This window comes from Paralichthys olivaceus, chromosome 6 (genome assembly GCF_024713975.1).
Source record: "Paralichthys olivaceus isolate ysfri-2021 chromosome 6, ASM2471397v2, whole genome shotgun sequence".
Taxonomy (NCBI): domain Eukaryota; kingdom Metazoa; phylum Chordata; class Actinopteri; order Pleuronectiformes; family Paralichthyidae; genus Paralichthys; species Paralichthys olivaceus.
The window spans coordinates 11,944,458-11,963,815 of record NC_091098.1 but is presented as its reverse complement, the minus strand read 5'-3'; the positions used below and the strand labels follow the sequence as shown (position 1 = coordinate 11,963,815).

The window sequence follows — 19,358 nt, the reverse complement described above, 5'->3', positions numbered from 1 at the left end:
ATGAATTGTATTGGATGTTTCCTGAATTTGACCTTTTGACACCAGCTAGATGAGAAACAGTGAACTTACGGTTTTGTGATTTGCAACTGCAGAGCACACAACACGCTTATCTGGTCAGTGGGGGGGTTATGGCGGCTCCAATGAGCCATGTAACTAAACATCACAAGTTCATTATTGTTGATTAATTAAGAGGTAAATGAGTTACATGTATTTTTCACAGCCTGCATTGTTTTGTCACACTGTTATGAAGCAGGTTGTAAGAGAATATTTCTATGAGGTTGCATCTTAAGTGGCCTTGTTGATTAATGGAGCTTCAGAGAGTTTGGACCTAAAGAAGGCTCTTGTGCTATAGTGAGTGGGTGGAGCGGCCGTATAGCCAACACATACTGACATGTAAATGTAAAGTAACATGTAATTATGAGATGGGGGTTTCTTTAAATTATGCATTGCTCCATTTAGTGTTATTCATGACTTTGATTCTATACCATATGTTGATATCACTGATACTGAAAGATACCATGGGAAAATCCCAAAGCATCAGCAAAAGTAATAGAATAGTAGATGACAGAACGATGTGGAAGAGAGAATCTATTCTGATTAATTGTCATTTTAAATCTGGTAAATTAACCACTGGCTTTATATAAAACGTAGTTAAAAGGACAAAACTATATTATTGAAATTCTTTAACCCCTCGAGATGTGTTATCCCATTTTAAAGAGGGCCCTTAATACATTAGTACAAGTACATTTTGAAATTCAGACAATATATTGAACAAACTAATAGAAACACACAAAAGAAAACGCTCAATACAAACAGAACTAGCAAAATGAAATTAATAAAATGGATCAAAAGGTTTGTCATGTCAGTGTTGTCATTGATACACTGATTGATTAGAAATTGGGGACATGTACAGCTAGTCCTATAATAAGAAGATGATATGGATCGAAATATTTTCGGGTAAATTATTACAATCAGATAGAGCTTTACAGATAAATGCTTTCTTGGCTATTGACTTAGAGGATGCTGGAACAGAGAAACAGAGCTGTGTAGAGTGTCTCAATTGATAATTGGAGGAGAAAGGTATTATAACCTGTCTTAAATAATGATGATAACTAGAATGTTAAATTTAAAAATAAACTGCAGTCAATGACACTGTCTTCTTAGAGTAGGAGAGGTAGATTAAGCGTTTTGTACATTGCACAGTGATGCGTTGGGCAGCCAATAACAAATCTCCTCCATTGATTATGAGCTGAGGGAGAAGATGCAGTCTAATATACAACATCAGCATAATCAAGAATTGGTAGAAGAAGTTGTAATGCAGGTTTCCTTCTTACAGTGAATGAAAACAGTGTCTAGATCAATAAAGAACACTTATACTATTCATTTTCTTCACAATGTGATCGATATGGCATTTAAATATCAGTCCAGGGTCGAGTAAGAGGCCGTGGTATTTGATGTGCTCAGCTCTTTGCAATGGAGTGCCATCAAGACAGGAACCAACACATGAGTAGTTTTTAGTTTTTGTTCTAATGGGTTGGTGAGTACCAAAAATCATTTTATTAGATTGAGTTTTATAAAGTGTTAGTTTGTTAGCAGTGAGCCAGTGTTGTACTTTATTAAAATCTGACTGTAAAGATGATTCAATCTTAATTTCGTTTGAGTTGTGTAAATTACCGTATCATCTGCATGGATGATTGATAAAAATAGTTTAATATTTATTATTGCCCTTACCTGCCTCATCAAAGTTAATTCTTCACAAAATAAATGCCACTCATTTTTCTTTTGTCAGCGGGCCATGATTACATCAGAATAACTTGATTATGTCATCTAACACATAACTTCTGTGAGATGCTCTGACAAGGTCTGTGCACGTTTCAAACACACTTTTCACTGAGAAGGCTTTGTGGCGTTCATGGCCTTGCCTTGACTGTCAGCCATATTTCTTTTCCTGCATCTGTTTAGTTGACAAGCCGAGGATGGTCAGTAAAAGCATTTGTATTAGCAGTTTGTTGCAACCTTGAAAGCTAAACACAGTTGGCAACCACCCCATGGCTACAGGGAGTGAAAGCAGAGCTGTGCGCACACACGCTCTCCTGCTGACGCACGTCAATGCAACTCAAAGGAAATTTGGCATTTATTAAAATCCTCATTCCTACCGATACAATGGATACAAATAAATGGGGTATTGTTCTGTTTTTAACAGCAGGGTTTTGCAATACTTTTCTGTTGACACATAATATGCAACAATATTTGAATTTGAGTTGAGCACATGATAAAATATGATGCATATTGTAGTTTAGTAGTAAGGAATTTAACTTCCGATAAATTATCAGTCTGAAATTAAGCTTTTATTCTGCTGTTTTTCCTTCTTTATGGCTTATTCTGCACATGCACTGAAATTGTTGGGGTTACATTTAGTCTGACTCATCATTCTGCTCAAGTAACAGGATTTATCTTTGTCCTTGCAGGGAGATGAACAAATCTTAATTAATCCATGTAGACTTATCACTTTTCTTTAAATGAGGGCTTCTTCTGTCTGACTACTCGTACATCATTAATCCCTCACTCACCTGCCTGCCTCAGTCAACATGCCACTGCAGGGCCGGAAAGAAAAACAAGATTAAACAGATTGTGTGAACAAATTACATATAATTACACCTGCATTTGCACTAATAGTGAAAACATTTTTATTTAGATAGCATTTGCTTACTCTCCATGCCAACGAGAGATATGACCACAATATAATTAAACTAAAATGTAGCAGGCTTTAAAGGATATATTTTGAAATGAAAGGTAAACATATCCAGTTTATTACGATTTAACAGGGAGCTGTATTTCAATCCACTAAATGGCAACAATATCCTGTGTGTATCCCATGGTTGTAGCTTTAAATCCACCCATTACTGCGTTGCCTAAGCTGTTAATTTACGTTGTACAACTCCCTTTGTTTGTAAATGTTTGTCCTCAAAAATGACGACTTGAAAATTCCCACTGATCTCAAAGTGTTTTTCTGATCGTGACAAAGCAGCAAAAAAAAAAAGCAGATACAATTAAAAGTCTCTCATGGACAACAGTTATTCATTTTAATAGCACTAAAGGTACCATAAGGTATAAGGTTACCGAGACCCTCAGGCAAGTCACCAGCTGGCAGACCTGTTACTCTGAAGCCTGCAGGTGTTAGACTACACACACATTGACACCCGCCTGCCTGTAAACCCACACCTCGGCCTCGCTCCTCCCCTCGTCAGTGTGTGTATGTTTGAGTAATGTGGGAAAATCATTATAGGCTACACGGAGCTCCTCCCCCCTCTTCACCTAGTAAACCATTTGAGTCGAGGGGGAGGGGCTGTACTGTATCACTGAACGCATGGGAGTTGCCTTGAACAGGTACACACACTCTGAGAGAAGACACCGCGGCAGCTCCTGGATTTATTCTCTGGTGTCAGCAGAGCCTGAGTTTGGTGGTTAATAAAATAAAATGGTCACGGTTTGAGTGAGAGGTGAGGATTTTTTTTTTTGTCCTGAAAGTCTCCGACACACCTGACAGATCCTGGAATCCTCGGGAAAACTCCTCTCCGTGGAGGGGATGAAGTCAGACTGCGAGCAGGGAAAGTCTGGTGAGTGGGCAGAGGCAACAAGTGCAGCCAGCTGCTCTTTGCTCTGTTAGGCTTGATCATGTTTCACTCCTGCACTTTAAAAATGTGTTCCTGTGCAAATGTAAAGGTGCTTTGTCCAGTATCCCAGGAGGATATATCTGTCGCATTGTTTCAAGAGGAGCAACGTGTTCACATGTTGGCAGGTGTCATATCTGATCGTGAGTCACTCAGTCAGTCACCTGTTTTGGTGCAGAGCCGTTGGGAGACTTTAACCCGCACTGACCTGGTGAACACAGGGGGCAGAGACTGCAACATAAATTAATTATTATCAGTCAGTTGTCATGATTGTTTGCTTAGACTGTGACTCTTCTACCACACAGTGAACTGGTAGAGTTCTGTATTTCTATAATCTGTAGACAAACATGGGGATCCAACCTTTGACCTGTTAAGTCATAAAGACTGGAAAATTTGACCATGATCCTTAGTTTGACTTCTGGTCAGTGAATAGACCACAGCCTCGGGCACAGTGACGTCCACACACCAGTGTTTTATGTAAAGAGGCTATTGTGCTCTGTTACTATGTAAACACTGTGGTCTGCTGTTTTGAGCCTAAACGCACGATTTACATTTACACAGGATTTTTTTTGCTGCGTCAGCCGAGCTGGTTTCAATTTTATCTGAGAAGCGTTAGATTACAACAACCGTGTCGCAATTGTGAGAACAAATCCATTTTTTTTCCCTCAATGGTTTTGCTTCCAGATACCTGCATTTTATTTGCATACTGGTAGTTCACCTGTCCTTCAACCTTGAGCTGAAAGTATCCAGAACATAAAGGTAGAAGTTCACACAACAGGACAGATTAGTTGTCTGTAGTTGAATTCAGTGTGTTCTTCTGGTCAAACTGTGTGTTCTTTCCAAGCACTTAGTTTTTGTCACAATCTAAAGCCTGACGTCGAGGTGTAGTGGTGACACAATTAGTGCTTTTGTGCGATCTTTGCCCAACTTACTATCTCAGGTGTGGTTGTGTTCTTTGCATTTGTGCTCAGTCACTCACCTTTCCGTCTCACATTTCGCTGTCAGCCTCTGTGATTACCTCTTAGGTAATTTGTGGTCTGTCTTTGCAAGCTAGAATTGGACAGTATTAGTCACGCACCAGCTGCTCCTTGTAACCATAGCAGCAGATTTTGTATCATCAAAGCTGCTGGTGTTTTTAGCAGAATAACTAAGAAATGTTTAGGTTTTGATCTTGTCTGTGTTGCGTCCACATCAAACCTCCAGTTCCCCCCGGCACTGCCAGGCCTGTCAGTCAAGCATCAACACCCAAAAATCATCAGATTAATCGCATCACGTTGCTCCTCTATGTGTCAGGGCTGTCACTCAGAGAGGAAGTGGTGTTTTCAGCTGAGTGACGTGATGTCAGAGTGGGTTTAACCCTGTGGATTAACAACTTCTGTGAAGCAGACTGTGAAACAGAAGCTGCTGCTGGCTCCCGCTCGACGGCTTGTTAATGTCTGACTGACCTGACACTCACTGAGCATCAGATCAGCAATGTGGGCGTGCACCTGCGTTTATACACCTCTGAATTCATACTCGCATGTTTAGTGTGTGCTTTCAGCAGGCTCAGTTTGATAGCTTAATTGCTTGTGCAGCTGAGTTTAGTCCTCGCTGTGTAATTGCTTTCTTTTTCCAACTGTGTTGCAAGTGAATTCAGTAAGTAGCTCCCTCGGGGGTGGGCTGGTTTTTTCCCATTGTGGACAGAAGACAATTTAGAATGAGTTAAGGTAATCAGCTGCCTGTTAGAAACAAGTTAACAGCAGAGCAGCTACGCTATAATCATCATAGGACATGCTAAGTCAGATTTGCCTCCACTTTGTAAAAGCCTTAAGTTTGTATTTCATTGAGGATGGACTGATTGGAGTCTTAATTACATCCCCACCTCTCTCTCCGTTTGAAGACCTCAGCACAAATCCACATTTGCAAAATGCAAAATCTCAGATGAATTTTTTGCTGCTTACTTTGTCACTGTCACAAATCAAATTCATCCCAGTGCTGGCTGTGGTCTTCAGGCAGCGTCTGTTCCTCCTCAGCTCATCAAATAAACATGGATGGATGACAGACCTCGCTCACTGTAATTCATCGAGAGGGAAACTCACATTTGCAGTGACAGACTTTTCAGTGCTGCAGCTTTATCTGGTGAAGTTTTCAGCAGAGGCCCTGCTGAGTGTGAAAACAGGGAACAAATGTAACTCCACAACCATTAGCTAAGTTCGGACCCAGAATCTGGAAAATATAACATCTCACGGGGGGACAGGGATTGTTTTGGCACCTCTGTACTATAATTTATCTTCATTTGTCCTTGTTTCATTTGTCAATCTTGACGCGACGTTTGCAGTTGACAGTATTTTTGTCAACAGAATATGTTTCTGTGTGAGGTTGATTGGAAGGAGCTCAGGGTTTTGTCAAAGTGGTTTGAGTTACCTCATCCATGGTTGATGAAACTTCCATGATGACACAGTGACTTTCCTCACGGATTATGAATAACAGCATCGTTAGCCTTCGGCACCAAAGGTCATTTCTGAACAGAAACACATGGACACACATACTTTTCACACCTCTTGTCGAGCTGTCTCCACCAATCTGTCCATCTAATAGAAAGAGTCGGTTGAATTTGAATGTTTTCTATGTATGGATATCAGCAGAAGTCCCTGGTCACACTCACAGAAATCTCTCAAAATGTGTTTATTGTTAATGTTTCTCACGCACGAGACTATATCCTGAAAACAACCAGTATATAACAGAAGCAGCCGTGCCAGGCCTGGTGCAACCAATTAACATTCACATCATGTCTGGTTTATAACCCTCGCAGAATAAATCCTCAACCAGCAGCTTCTAGCTGGAGAATCCACCTTAGTGAAACAGCAATTCATTAAAGGTGCCAACTCTGACAGCAATGTAGAGATAATTAGTTATATCTCCATATAATAATCAAATAGTGGACATTTCCACTATTACAGTATCCTGGAGCAGCATTTAAATACCAGCTAATAATACAAAACTCGGGAGGATGATAAATATAACGCAGCTAATTAAGAGATCATGGAGGAGGATAGTCACAGCCTGCACCTTCATTATCACCTCTGTGAAAGAGTCATTTTTGCTTGTTTGCACCCTCCTTTAGTTTTATTTTAATGGCTCCGTACATCCCTCTATCTACCAGCTATATTATCTTCCATCCAAACATCTATCCATCATGGCCTGAGCGGCACCTCCTCCAGTTTCATGGAATCCCTGCTGCTCATCTCCGTGACGAAGAAAAGCTGTTCACTCTATCTGTCCATCTGCAGCCTCCAAAGGACAGTAATCTCACTGTTTGTGGGTTTCACGTCATAGATGGGAGAACGACTTTTAAACAAACGTTTTTTTTTGTGACGGATTAGTGTCAATTTGGTACAGACTGTGAAGATGAGGCAGAGAGAGGGCTGCTTATGTAACTCTGTAAAAGGGACACCAAAAATAAAAAAGATGGTTATAAGCCTGCTCTCTGTGCTCAGTCCACAGAACAAAAATACTTTTTTAAGTTAGAAAAATGCAAATCTGTCCAGCTCACAAACATGCACACAGTGAGTCCTCTGTGCATGTTTGTGTCTGTCAGAGAACAGTGCAGGCTCTAGCCAGTGTGGCTGATACCATCCACAGACAGGCAAGAGGGTTTAAAGCCGGCGGACAGTGATATTGGTGGAATGCGGCTGAGATTACTGCCTATCTCTCTCTCTGATCAGTTTTCTGTGCTCTCTGTCGAGCTCTGTTTTAACCCCACTCTTGCACAAAGTTCAGCCTCCATTACTTCAAGGACCTGAAGCATGAAATAGGCTTGCCAGCATGTGGATGTCAGATTCTGTGATGGTAAAGCGGAGACCACTTGATCGACACCGGCTGACTGGAGGCGCTAGGGAATCAGGCCGTGAGTGACATCGTCATTTAAATGTCTTTTGATGTAAATGAATGGCGACGGCCTCAGATTCTTAAGAAGTCAGATTGTTGTTTATTTGGTGAAAGCGTAGCCGTGTGAGGAGATAAGAGACAAGATGGCTGAAAATAACCAGATGATGAATTGATACTCATTCATCAAGCAAAATGTCTTTGATGGTTGTTGCTTCTCAAATATGAGGACGTTCTATTAGACTTTGTTTTTTATACGAGTGCCGTGCCCCCACGTGCCTGTTTCGAATGGGCTGTTAGCTTGGGTTAGCTTGGGTTAGCTTGGCCTGTGGTAATGTTTCTAAAGTGCAGAGTGATTTTAGAAAACCATGCGTCCATCCTACCTGGTTTATCTGCAGTGAAGATTTTTATAGTCATTGTTTTCAGACAGTGAAAGTCTACGCTGCCGTGAAGGAGATCAGCTCCCATGACTCCACAAAATGCCTGTGTCAGTCCGACAAGGTGAAATAAAAATAATCCAATTATCAAAATGATCTGGCAGAATGTTTGACGCAGTTACTGGCCACTGCTGTTGTTTGTCTGAGGATGTAGAAGAAGACATGTTCAACTCTGTCCGCCGAGTGAAGGCACAATGCCCCACCCCCACTGACTGCTACAGAGCGCTAGTCACCTGATTATTAAAATGTTCTTACTATTGAACATATCATGTGTCCAAATCGCACAGAATTAGACACTGCACTTTCCTGAGGCCTTACATGGCACGTGTGAAGCCTATAAATTGAACAGTTCTCAATATATACATTCCACAAACAGGAAGACAGACCGATGTTTGTGGAATGATTATGTAGATTATCACTGTCTATATAAACAGTATATAGTATATAGCAAACTGATGTGCTCATCATCCATCCTTTTACGTGTTAACCTGAAAACCAATCTCTCAGTTTATACAGAATATTGAAGTCAGATTTCTATGATGGAGTGCCCCAAAGCAAGGTGTGTTTTTTTAGTTTCTTTCTTTTTCTTCTCCTTTTCATCAGGCGTGACCCTGTCGTCTCCCCAGGCAACACAGGGAGATTATTCTGCTCGTGAGAATTGACTAGCTAATCCAGAGCAAAGCACTCGCAGACAGAAGCAGACACCGCAGGCTGCCTTCATCAGTCAGAGCTTAGACGTCGCTATCGTCATTGAGCCACTGATGAATTTGCTATCAATGGTCCATAAAGATGAGTGTGTGTGTGTTTGTGTGTGTGTGCGTGAGACAGAGACACACACACTCTGTCTTTTATTAATGATTCCAGCATCTCATTTGTGTTGAAAGGCTCTATGAAATATATTTTGGCAATCTGCCCTGAATGAAGGAGTGCATGAACAGATGTAAAAGTGTGCACATGCGCTTTCACTTGCATGAGGACCTGCATGTGAATGTGACGTGTTTATACCTTGCTACGCTTCTTTTTATCACCTCATTTGTACACATCACTCCTTCTTCACATTGAACAATGGAATAATATTAAAAAGCTCAATTCACAGACAACCGGTAGTTTGCAGGATTTAGTTTGTTCCTCTACAGTATGCTGACCTTCTTTTTTCACAGGCAACTGTTACTTTCCATTCATTTCTGTCTGATATGAAATTCAATCAGCAGGTCCTTGAAAATAGGGTAATTCACCAGGAACATCAAGTCCGCATTCGTTTTTGCCAGTGTCACGCTTGTGTTGTAATGCTTTTTAAATTGCAAATTGATTTGAGAAGTCAGCACTGCGCTACCTCGAGTAACTGACAGAGATTAAAGTACATTTGGTTTTCAGTTGGATGGATTACACAACTCAAACTAGAGGGGGACTCAGTAGAGCACATTGTGTACATTACTGAGAAATTGATTGTTAAAAGAGTAATCCTGGCTCCACACCTTTAACCGCATGTACACCAACATTTCCTGGGTTCTTCCCTCCACCGAGTCGTAGCAAACGTGCTTCTAAACAAATAAGTAGACACAAGTAAAAACGTAACACTAGTGGAGGTAACAAGTTTCAAGACCATGACAGAAGAGAATAAATAAGTTACATCGATGTTTCCAAATGTTATTATAGAAATTACTCATGATTTGTATTGCCCTGCTGCTCAAGGAAAACATTATCTCCACACAGTGAGGTAAAGTAAAAGTCAAAGTAGAAAAGTTCGAGCTTTTATCTTTTTATGTTTTTATTGAGTTGATTTTTCTTTTCCTGATTTTTTCCCCCTCAGGACACAAATAGATTTCTTGAGTAAAGAAAGGTCAGATAATGGCTGATGTTCTTATACATGCCTGCAAAGGGCAACATAAATCTGTTTCTCTATAATGTGGGTTTGTGAACAAATACCTATCTGTGTGTAGGACAATGTTTCAATCAAATAAAAAGTGAGAGCTTATCAAATATACCATTTCTACAGAGAACGTCTACAGCATGTAACTGTTGAGCACATACTGTATATTCAATATTGGTTTGTGGATAAATCCATAAAATTCATGTGCTTCCTGGGATATAATAGTTACGTGTAGATGGAAGCATGACGAAGGGAGTGAATTAGCCTGAGAGCTGCTCTTACATGTAGTTTTCTGTGGAATAACAAAGCAGATTCTTATGGATTTTGTAAGAGGAGGAGGGGTATAGGTGCTGCTCTTAAAGACTGCAACAGGAAGCATAGCTAATGAACCTGAGGACCCCAGGGTGAGATCTGTTTTAGATCAGCCTTTACTGCACGAAGGGCTTCAAAGAAGGATATTCCTTAACATCTAAATAACTTAATTCATTATTATTTTTATTATAAGTAGGATAGGTCTCTATAGAGTGCATACTTCTCTCAAGGTCCAACAGTCCCCTTGAATTCACACAATCCTTATAGCTATTATGTTATATCAGCTTGACATTGGTGATTCTTAACAGGTCTCCTGGCCTAGTTGTCACCGCAGCTGTGTAGTCAGGATCTACGACACATTTCATGGGTCTTTCTTGGCCCATGTACCATCCGTCCACCAATTTTTCGTGGAAATAAGTTAAGTAGTTTTTGTGTAATCCTGTTCACAAACAAACAAATCAACCAACCAATGAACAAACAAATTGACACAGGTTATAATATAACGTCCTTAGTAGGGATATTTACACTGTCCTCCATTGCAATTCTTCTGCTTTTGTCTTTGGCTTTATGTTCTGAGCCTCTGAGCCTCCACTTTGCCTCATCACTGGAGCTCACAATGTGCATTTGTGAGGAATAAACCTGCTGAAAAATCTTCATCACCTCAGCATGAGTGCTCTCAAATCAGTAATTTATCTGGGGTATATTCAAAGGGGTACTGTGAGGGGGTTAAGCTGTTAAGCCAGTGTGGCATCTGTGACTGGGTTTCACTGAGAATCTGTCTGAATGTAATCATTCAAGCAGAGCCACGGCTGAGATGCCAAAGTCCAAAACAAACAGGAGGATGCAGGGTGTTCGCGTCCCTTCATAAAAGCACTTGCTGCTCACATACCTGACCCTGACTGCTCTCTCGTTCCTGTTTTTTAATTTAACACATTCCTGATTTGGGTTGTGCCTTTGTCCTGCTCGACTGCAGTACAACGTGCTCTGCGTTCACACTGCGGATAAGGTGTTACTGTGTGTAAACCCATTCATCTTTGAAAGGAGAAAGGAATGTAGCTGGTGCACTTCTTTAAAACATTTTCCGGTTATTAAACATGACATTCTTCATGAAGATATATGTTTGAAAGGAATGGTAGCACTGAGGCCGGACTCACTCAGGCGTCTAATGATGTGTTGATTTTGTCAGATGGAATATTTGCAGTAATTGAAGCAGAACATAACATAACTAAATTACACTCTTATTATATCAAAGAAATATTATATGGAGTATTTCTAAAGTTAGTGTGCCCGCTCCGTTATTTATACTCAGTCAGTCTTACAGTATGTGTGGTGGAGCAGGGCTGCCTGTCACAGCAGCAGTGTTTATTTTGTCATCATCTCCTCTCCACTGTGCCTCTGTGTCCTTGCTCTGCAAACTGGCTGGATGAAAATTCAGAGGGAAAAATAGGCCCTTTAATTGATTTTGTCTCCAGTAATAGACCAAAATTGAGCCCCACCCCATCTTTTCCTCCCACTCACCCCAAAGAAGGAGAGCCAATCTAAAGATTTCCCCCCTCTAGACACTTTGTGTCATTCTCTATCAATTTTCGACCTCCAATCCCGCTCCAGCCAAGTCCAATTTCACCTGCCTCGTGGCCACTGGACTCGTTGACAGATTGCTGGATCTTTTGCAACTTTGGTCTTTTTTTTGTAGAATCGGCAAGGAGAAATACCGGAGAAAGTAACAGGGAACAAGGGAACAGTATAGGAAGAGAGAGTATGTAGGAGACACAGAGTGACAGACAGACAGACAAACAGAGAGAGAGAGATAGGCCACTCACATGGATCATCATCAATAGGACACCTTTTTTCCACTTTACCGCAGTCACAGAGGCTCCTGGATGATTAAGGATGGCAGTGTCAGCCATTAAATTATATAAAATATGAAATGACACTGATCAGATTCATAATTCACTGGTAGCGAGTGCATGTCTGCTGATGCACGGCTGCTCATTTACATCAGCGGCTGAGGATGGAGATTCTATTTAATGTTTCAGTGGATCATAATAACTGGAGGTGAGCATGTTTAGGGAATTGGAACAGAACGCAGCAGGGATCAGTCGTCATTATCCTCAGTTTAAACCCTTTGGCCCCAGTTGCATAAGACGTAAGAAACTTATTAAGCTGCAACTGTCCACAATTTTCTGTATTTCTGGTCAACAGTGAAGGAAAACCCAAACTCCACACTAATGCATTTACCAGCATTCCCTTCAGGTAGTAAAAACTATAATTGTTAAGAATCTGTTTTATTTGTTTGCTCTACTGTATCTACTGTGAAGACTGTTCTATTAGAATCATGCTCTGTGTTACTTTCATCTTATTGTCATAGCTTTGGCTTTAATATCTGTTAGTAATGATACCGAAATTAATTGTTGAGATCAGCTTACTCACTTCTCTGTCTGACCTCTGTGCAACCCCTTTGAAACAGACTGCTGCGCTGAACCACTTTCTCAGCGATCATGAGCGACAGACTATACTCACTATCAAGTCTACTATATAGTGAATGTGCCATTTTGTAGTGCCGTCCTTATGTTAAGTGACAATTTTTAAACCCTGTATCGTGGCTTATGTCTTGTATCCCAAAATCAATATGGAGAAGTTGATGGTCTCTAACTGGCACATATACACCATAATGTATTGCAATTATGCTGAATAAAAGGCGAGCAGAGTGTAATTGTGCCATACAAAAGAAATGAGGAAAAAGCATCAGATGTGACTCAGAGAGCAGCAGTTAACAGAAAAGCCTTGAATGAAAGGAAGTGAAGCAGACACTAGCTTCTTTAAATTCATGTGGGAAACTATGCTAAGTATAATATGTACCTAACAATGTTGATATGATACGTTTGGGAGAGAAAGTGACCTGAGTAATGTCGCTACAGAGTCCTCTACATGGAGCTCCCTATTCAGTGAGTTTAGAAGAGTGAATGAATGGGTGGTGTCTTCAGTCACAGAAGGTAAAAATATAAAATAAAATAAAAAATATTAAGTAAAAATATTTCAGTCAGAAGTACTAGAGCTCAAACTCAGAACTTACAACATTATAAGTACATTTATCAGGTGGAAATAATTACCTATTTACGAACAAGTTCACCGTGTCAACTGGCAAGGTGGTGATAATGTTTGCAACTTGTTTCTGCTGCTGCCACCCAGTGGACGATAAGCAATAGATTTAAAAAATAATCATGTTTATCGATTGTTTGTGGTCACAGATTTTCAAGTGATTTAACCAACATACGTATATATTTTTTTAATTGTTGTTTGTTCCCTGTATGAATATTTGCAACATCGCTCAGCAGAGGGTTGCAATATTATCCTGAGTGATAGTAATATTAATTTGGATTTTTAAGTACGGTATGAACGTGCAGTAATAAATCTCAGACTTGTGTGGTAGCTGTCACTTAGGAATAAAAAACATCTGCTGCCTCTGTCAGTCAATGAGGAACAGGTGGTGCTGAAGTTTGAGCTAACAGCCGAGAGGTAGCAACCATCTGACCCTGATACATCGTCTCATCACCAGACGGTTGTGATGGCAACGCAGTGCACGGCTGCAACATAAAACACAACCCCGTGTTGTCACACTTTCTGTGTGCTCACAGTCCATCACACACGGAGTTTTTGTAGACAGTTGAGCAGAAGTGCAGCCTGTATTCAACACTTTTGAATGATTTCTTGAACATAATCTGAAAGGGTTGATACTTCATATTCCTTTACTCTCAGAGTTGTGTCCTTTTTTTCGCAATAAACTTAAGCTACTGAAGGTCCATGTTCACTTTCAATGTCCTCCATAGTAGCCTTCATGATATACCCTTCGTAGTATATGCTTTTTCTCATTGCTTTTTCAATGAAGTTGTTATGGTCCGTAATTCACTGGGACCTCTCCAAACGTGTGAAGTTTTATTCTTGTGCTTTAAGATTTTTCCTAATGGCTTCTCTCCACTATATATTTAACATGAACCATTTTATGGACGTGGTGAATGTCGTATGGAAGCAGACAGTGTGATATCATGCTGAAAGCTATGGCTTGAATAGATCGATTTATTTGCACAATATGAAATATATATATTTTAAAAAAGCTTGAAGAAAAACGTTATACCTGAAGAAGTCCATAAACATGCTGAATTATGAACCCTGCAATTAAAATGTGATCAAAGTTGGCAGCCAAACAGAGTGGGAATGAGCTTTACGCAGCCCTGGAGGGAAGAGCAGGAGAGATAGCACTTACCAGGAAGCTCTGACTGTCATTTGTAATGCAGAGCTACAGTGTGTGCTTCCTGCCAACCTAGAGGCTGTGCGGACATTGAAAAATAGGTAGCTTTCCCCGTGCCCCTCCCCCACAACCTGTAACAGTCAGTTCTATAGGGCTCCAGCCCCATGCTCCCCCACAGAAAGCTGGAGAAGACAAAACATATTTTTTTCAACCTTTCAATTTCTGCTAATAACTCACTGTGGCCTATTGAGAAAGTTAATCTAGCATTTCCTATAACATTGAGGATGTTTAGGACCCTGTTGCTTATCAAGAGCAGGGATTTAAAGGTCAAGTGTGTTGGCAGAAATGAAATACAATATTTATGATTACGTATTTTTTGGTGTGTAATTTTTAGATCCACTTAGGAAGCTTCTCCACAAATCCTACCTTTAACCAGTGCTGACTGCAGACAGGTGTGAATGTTGGCCACCTGTTTGTATTCAGTGTTTTGACCACAGAGTCTTTACAAAGATGGACGACGCATCTCCACTTCTGCAAACTATCCAGAACTGAATCCAAAATAGCCTGCATCCAAACCATGTTGAGCATTTGCAAATCGAATTTCCATAGTAGCGATTGGGGGATAGAGCCGGGGATTACAAGGTCCCGCTGATGCATGCATTCAACCAATCGTGAGTCAGTCTCACCTGTCAATCAAGTTTTAGCCTCATGGCATCAAATAAATAATTAAAACCAAATGTAGTGGAAGAATTAGCACTTAAACAAACATCGGTGTGATAACATCTTTGAGAAATTGTATTGGACGTGTCTTGAGACTTTTTTATTTGGTCCAACGCCCATCCACTAACAGGGAGGAGGCAGGATTTATGACCTATACTACAGCAGGCCACCATGTGGTATTTCAGATGCAGAGGCTTCACTTTTGGGGAGCTGTTATGTCGTCCATCTTTATATACAGCCTGTGGTTGACACATCACTGAAACACCAAGTGTTATACAGTATAAATATCTATGTCCTGTGCCTTAGTTATTGCTCCCTATGTTGCTGCCTCTGCACAATCAATACATGCGCGCGTTCTGAATAAGTTATCCAATACAATATATGTGACTATGTTAGAATTTTGAAACATCAGTGAACTGTTTCTTTTGGTTGGTTGTTTCCAGAACCGGCTCTTTGGTTTGCCAATCAGGACGTAGCTGCTTGAGTTGCTCTGTAAAATGTGGTTCTATTATCAGGTCCATTAAAGAAAGCTCTGTGTAATGACACTCCACATGCTGACGTTTTCCTCTCCACCCTTCTCCTAATAACCTCTTTTCATTTTCATTATTTAGCAGCAGCCCTCATCCTCATTCATTTAGTCAGTGAACTTAGATTGAAGGAGCAGGTGTACTGCATATAGACAGTGTGCTGGACTTGAAGGGTCATTTCAGTTTCAGTGGAGGAAAGATGTTTCAGTTCAGTGTCCTTTTTTTGGGAAAAGCACAACAACATTATCTCAACGCCTTTAAGGTTGACACCTTATAATGTTACAGAGAGACACTCAACAGTTCCCAAGCATATGGTGAGTGTGGAGGGAAGAACACTCATTTTTAACAGGAACAAACCTTTGACAGAACCAGACTCGCTGTGGGCGGCCATCTGCCTGGACTGGTCATGAGAGAGAGGAGAGGTGAGGGAGAAAGGAGGGGTTGCACAAACAGATTAGATCTAAATTGCAAGTAAAGCACAGCTCTATATATAAACCGCATCCTCCATTTTAGTTTGTTCTCACTGTTGTGGTGTTGAACATCTCTGTCCTGCAGTGGTTGAGTAAAGAGAAGACTCAACTGATGGTATCTCAGTCAAACCCTGAGGAGGAAAGTTCCAGTAAATGTGTTATTCACCTACTGTTGGTATTAGTCATAGACTGTTTATAAACGTGGACGGCACGACTGACCCGCAAAGGTTTGTCCAAAGCGCCTCGATTGCTGGTCTGGCTGCAGGTGATTCATCCTGCCTCCTCCATAGAACGTGGACCAAACTAAAATGTCAGCGTGTATGACAAATACTTTTTCTCAAAGATGTTGACTGATGAGACTGATTTGCGATTGGTTGATCATACAGTATGTATAAACGGGGCCTTCTGTTTAATTTCTGCATAGTGGGACGAAGTGCACATCTTTACATACAGTCTATGGAACGGTATCAGTCAGTAACATATAGCAACAATGATGGACAGAAAAAAGAAAAAGGGCTGTACAATATCTCATCAACATTTGTTTATCCTGTTTTTAGGCCATTGTTTGTACTATTGTTGCTTTGGGAACATTATATTCTAAAATATTCTTCTTTCAAGTCACAGAGTTTGTCGGGTCTCACATTGTGGTGTAATTCCTGTCTGCACATATTCCAAATGTGACAATTAGTGGCACTGTAAAGACATCCTTGGTTTGTTCCCAGCTCTGCATTACATCATTACAGCTCACAACAATAACAGGCTCAATATTGCTCATTTAAAACAGAGAACACTGGAATCCAAACATTACATATCCAGATTGATCAGTCACAGGTTTTATTAATGATGTAATAATGACGACAGACTCTGTAAAAAGGGCAACATGAGAAAACTCACGGTGTGATTCTAATCAGGATGCAAAGCTTTTGCTGTTTTGCTGAACTGTTGAACACTGCAGGATGATTACATCTGGCTCTGTATGTTGGCTCACGTACATTTTCCATATTTCAAGTGACTTTAAGTTCTGATTTTACCATATTCAGTTTCCCAACCCTCAGATCTCCCATTCATTTCCAATTGAGTTTATTTTTTCACACAGTAATAATGGAGCAGGGATATAAGAGCATGAAGTGTGATTTACGCGAGGCACTTGATGGCGGAGCCATGCGAGATGAGGCAGTTCCCATCAGCCCCCGCCCACTTGCTGCCCTGAGGATGCATGAAATTGAGTAGAATGTCTCTACTCATTCTTTTCTAAATTACTCTCCATGTGCCCCACCTAGACAAGCACCTTCAGTGTGGGGTAAAAAAAAACAAGACATATTTTTAGATTAACTATTTCGTCTTTGAGGGTTAATGTGAGAAATTGAAGTGTGACATTTGTCTGTAGTGGCTTGTTTACAAAGCGAATGAGGTTCTGCATCTACTGCTGATCCTGACACATTTTCAGTTGCTGAAATTGGGAGGAAAAAAATCTATTTCTCCCTGCTGCTGTTTTAATTTGATGGTTTTCTTCTTTGCAACAACACCAGGCAGGAGCTCTTTAAAGCACTAGTCGACCTCTTCTGTTCACATGATTCCTGAAAACACAGAGCAGGTTCAAAGACAAATGTAATTATATTATCACTATCTTGACTCTTCCATCTAGTGGACCCAGTCTACCCTTATGATGCTCATTACAAAAGTCATTTGGCACTTTACTTCTCTCAATTACACACCGTCCTGTCGCCGGAGCAAATTAACTGACTGGGCATTTGATTTTTATCGGACAGCTAAAGCCTTTTGTTTTTGCTGAAAAAAAATAATTATAGCTTATATTTATATTTTAAAATACTACCATGGAGCTATATGCTATTTTCCTGTAGTATATCTCAGCCATAATGGTCAACATGTAAATTATAACTGAACTATGTGGTCAATTATATGCACTATGGCAAATTATGCTAAGGTCTTCTCACAACTTAATTAAATGTTATATTTTACACACAACGTACACACACCATTCTGACTCCAAGGCCTTGGTCAGTTTTGAGCATTTATTCATCATTAATATCATAGTACCTTAAAACACTTCACTATAACTGTCATATTTATCATGCCACTTAAATACACTGTGCAGTATTCATATTATTGATATCATTCATCATTCTTATCTATCAGTCACTTTAATGTTATCGTATGCACCCTTATTACCTCAACTTGTTTACTCATATGTATCTCTATAACTTTATTTCATACTTTTTTTGTTTATATTTAATTCTAGTATTGCTTATTTTTTGCATTTGAATATTTCTCAATTTAGTACAAGTTGTTTTGGGGATGACACTTTCCTAATTTCATTGTGCCTACACAATGACAACTCTTAAATTGTATTCTCGCACATATCTGATTCCACATTGGAAAACATACACTGTCAAAGAAGAAATATTTGTAATCACCTAGCTAGAGCTGAAAGAGTATTCAGGAAAGAGTTCAATAAAACAACTTACACGAAAATAATGCAGCTAATATGATCGTGGCCTACTTACGATGCTACAGTGGCTCAGACTGAGCCTGAATAGGCTGCAGACAGTGTTTCCCCATAAGTCGGATCTCCTCAGTAAACTGTCTTTCAACTCTGTCTTCCATTTCTTGGTCGGGTCCTCCTCATAAAGACCAGAAAATGAGTTTTCTGGGGATTTGACTTGCTCCTTTTCTGCTTAGAGAACACGTTTTTTGGAAAAAGACTTTTTACATCAAGCTATGGACACTCCAAAGGTTTTTGCAACCTTAAATCCTGTGAGGACACTTTGCATCAGTTCCCTGTTGAAATTATTGAGTCGTGTTTTCAATGTCCGTTTGCCATTATGTGGAGGTGGGTGAGAATGAGCTGTTGGTGAGCTCAGAATCAATGAGAGATTGTTCCAGAGAGTGGTTCAGTGGGTCCAGGAAGATGCTGCGGTCCTGGCTGAGTGACACAATGAATTCCATGAATGCACTGTTTTGCTCTCCAAAGCAGTGCCCCATTTCCTGAGTAAATGTATCAGTACAGCTGTAAAACCACAGCTGTTGGATTGTTCTTATGTTACATCCATTTTGACTGTGTAAAAAGAGTCACCTATTTCCTCAACAATAAGCTCTGTTGCCAGTTTGCTCATCAGCTCCATTGTTCCATCTTGAATGACATGACTTATGTTGGTTTGGATTCTTAGGAATCAAAAGGTCAGTTTTGCTAGCTGAGGTTTGTTTTTTTACATGCATATTT

The 19,358-nt window shown here is 40.2% G+C and overlaps 1 protein-coding gene across 12 annotated transcripts in view; it reads left to right on the top strand.

Moving 5' to 3' along the window:
• The window catches only part of kazna (kazrin, periplakin interacting protein a), a 166,151-nt gene that overhangs the window by 121,518 nt on the left and 25,275 nt on the right, over positions 1-19,358 (top strand). Inside the window, exon 1 of one of the 12 annotated variants that reach the window (XM_069525929.1) lies at positions 3,359-3,617. The exons of 9 other annotated variants lie outside the window; for them this stretch is intronic. In XM_069525929.1, the coding sequence (XP_069382030.1) occupies positions 3,587-3,617 (31 nt within the window). In that variant the 5' untranslated portion in view covers positions 3,359-3,586. Of the gene's footprint in view, positions 1-3,358; positions 3,618-19,358 lie in introns of those variants that run through there. 2 more of the 12 variants (XM_020088892.2, XM_069525926.1) reach the window with 2 other exon arrangements.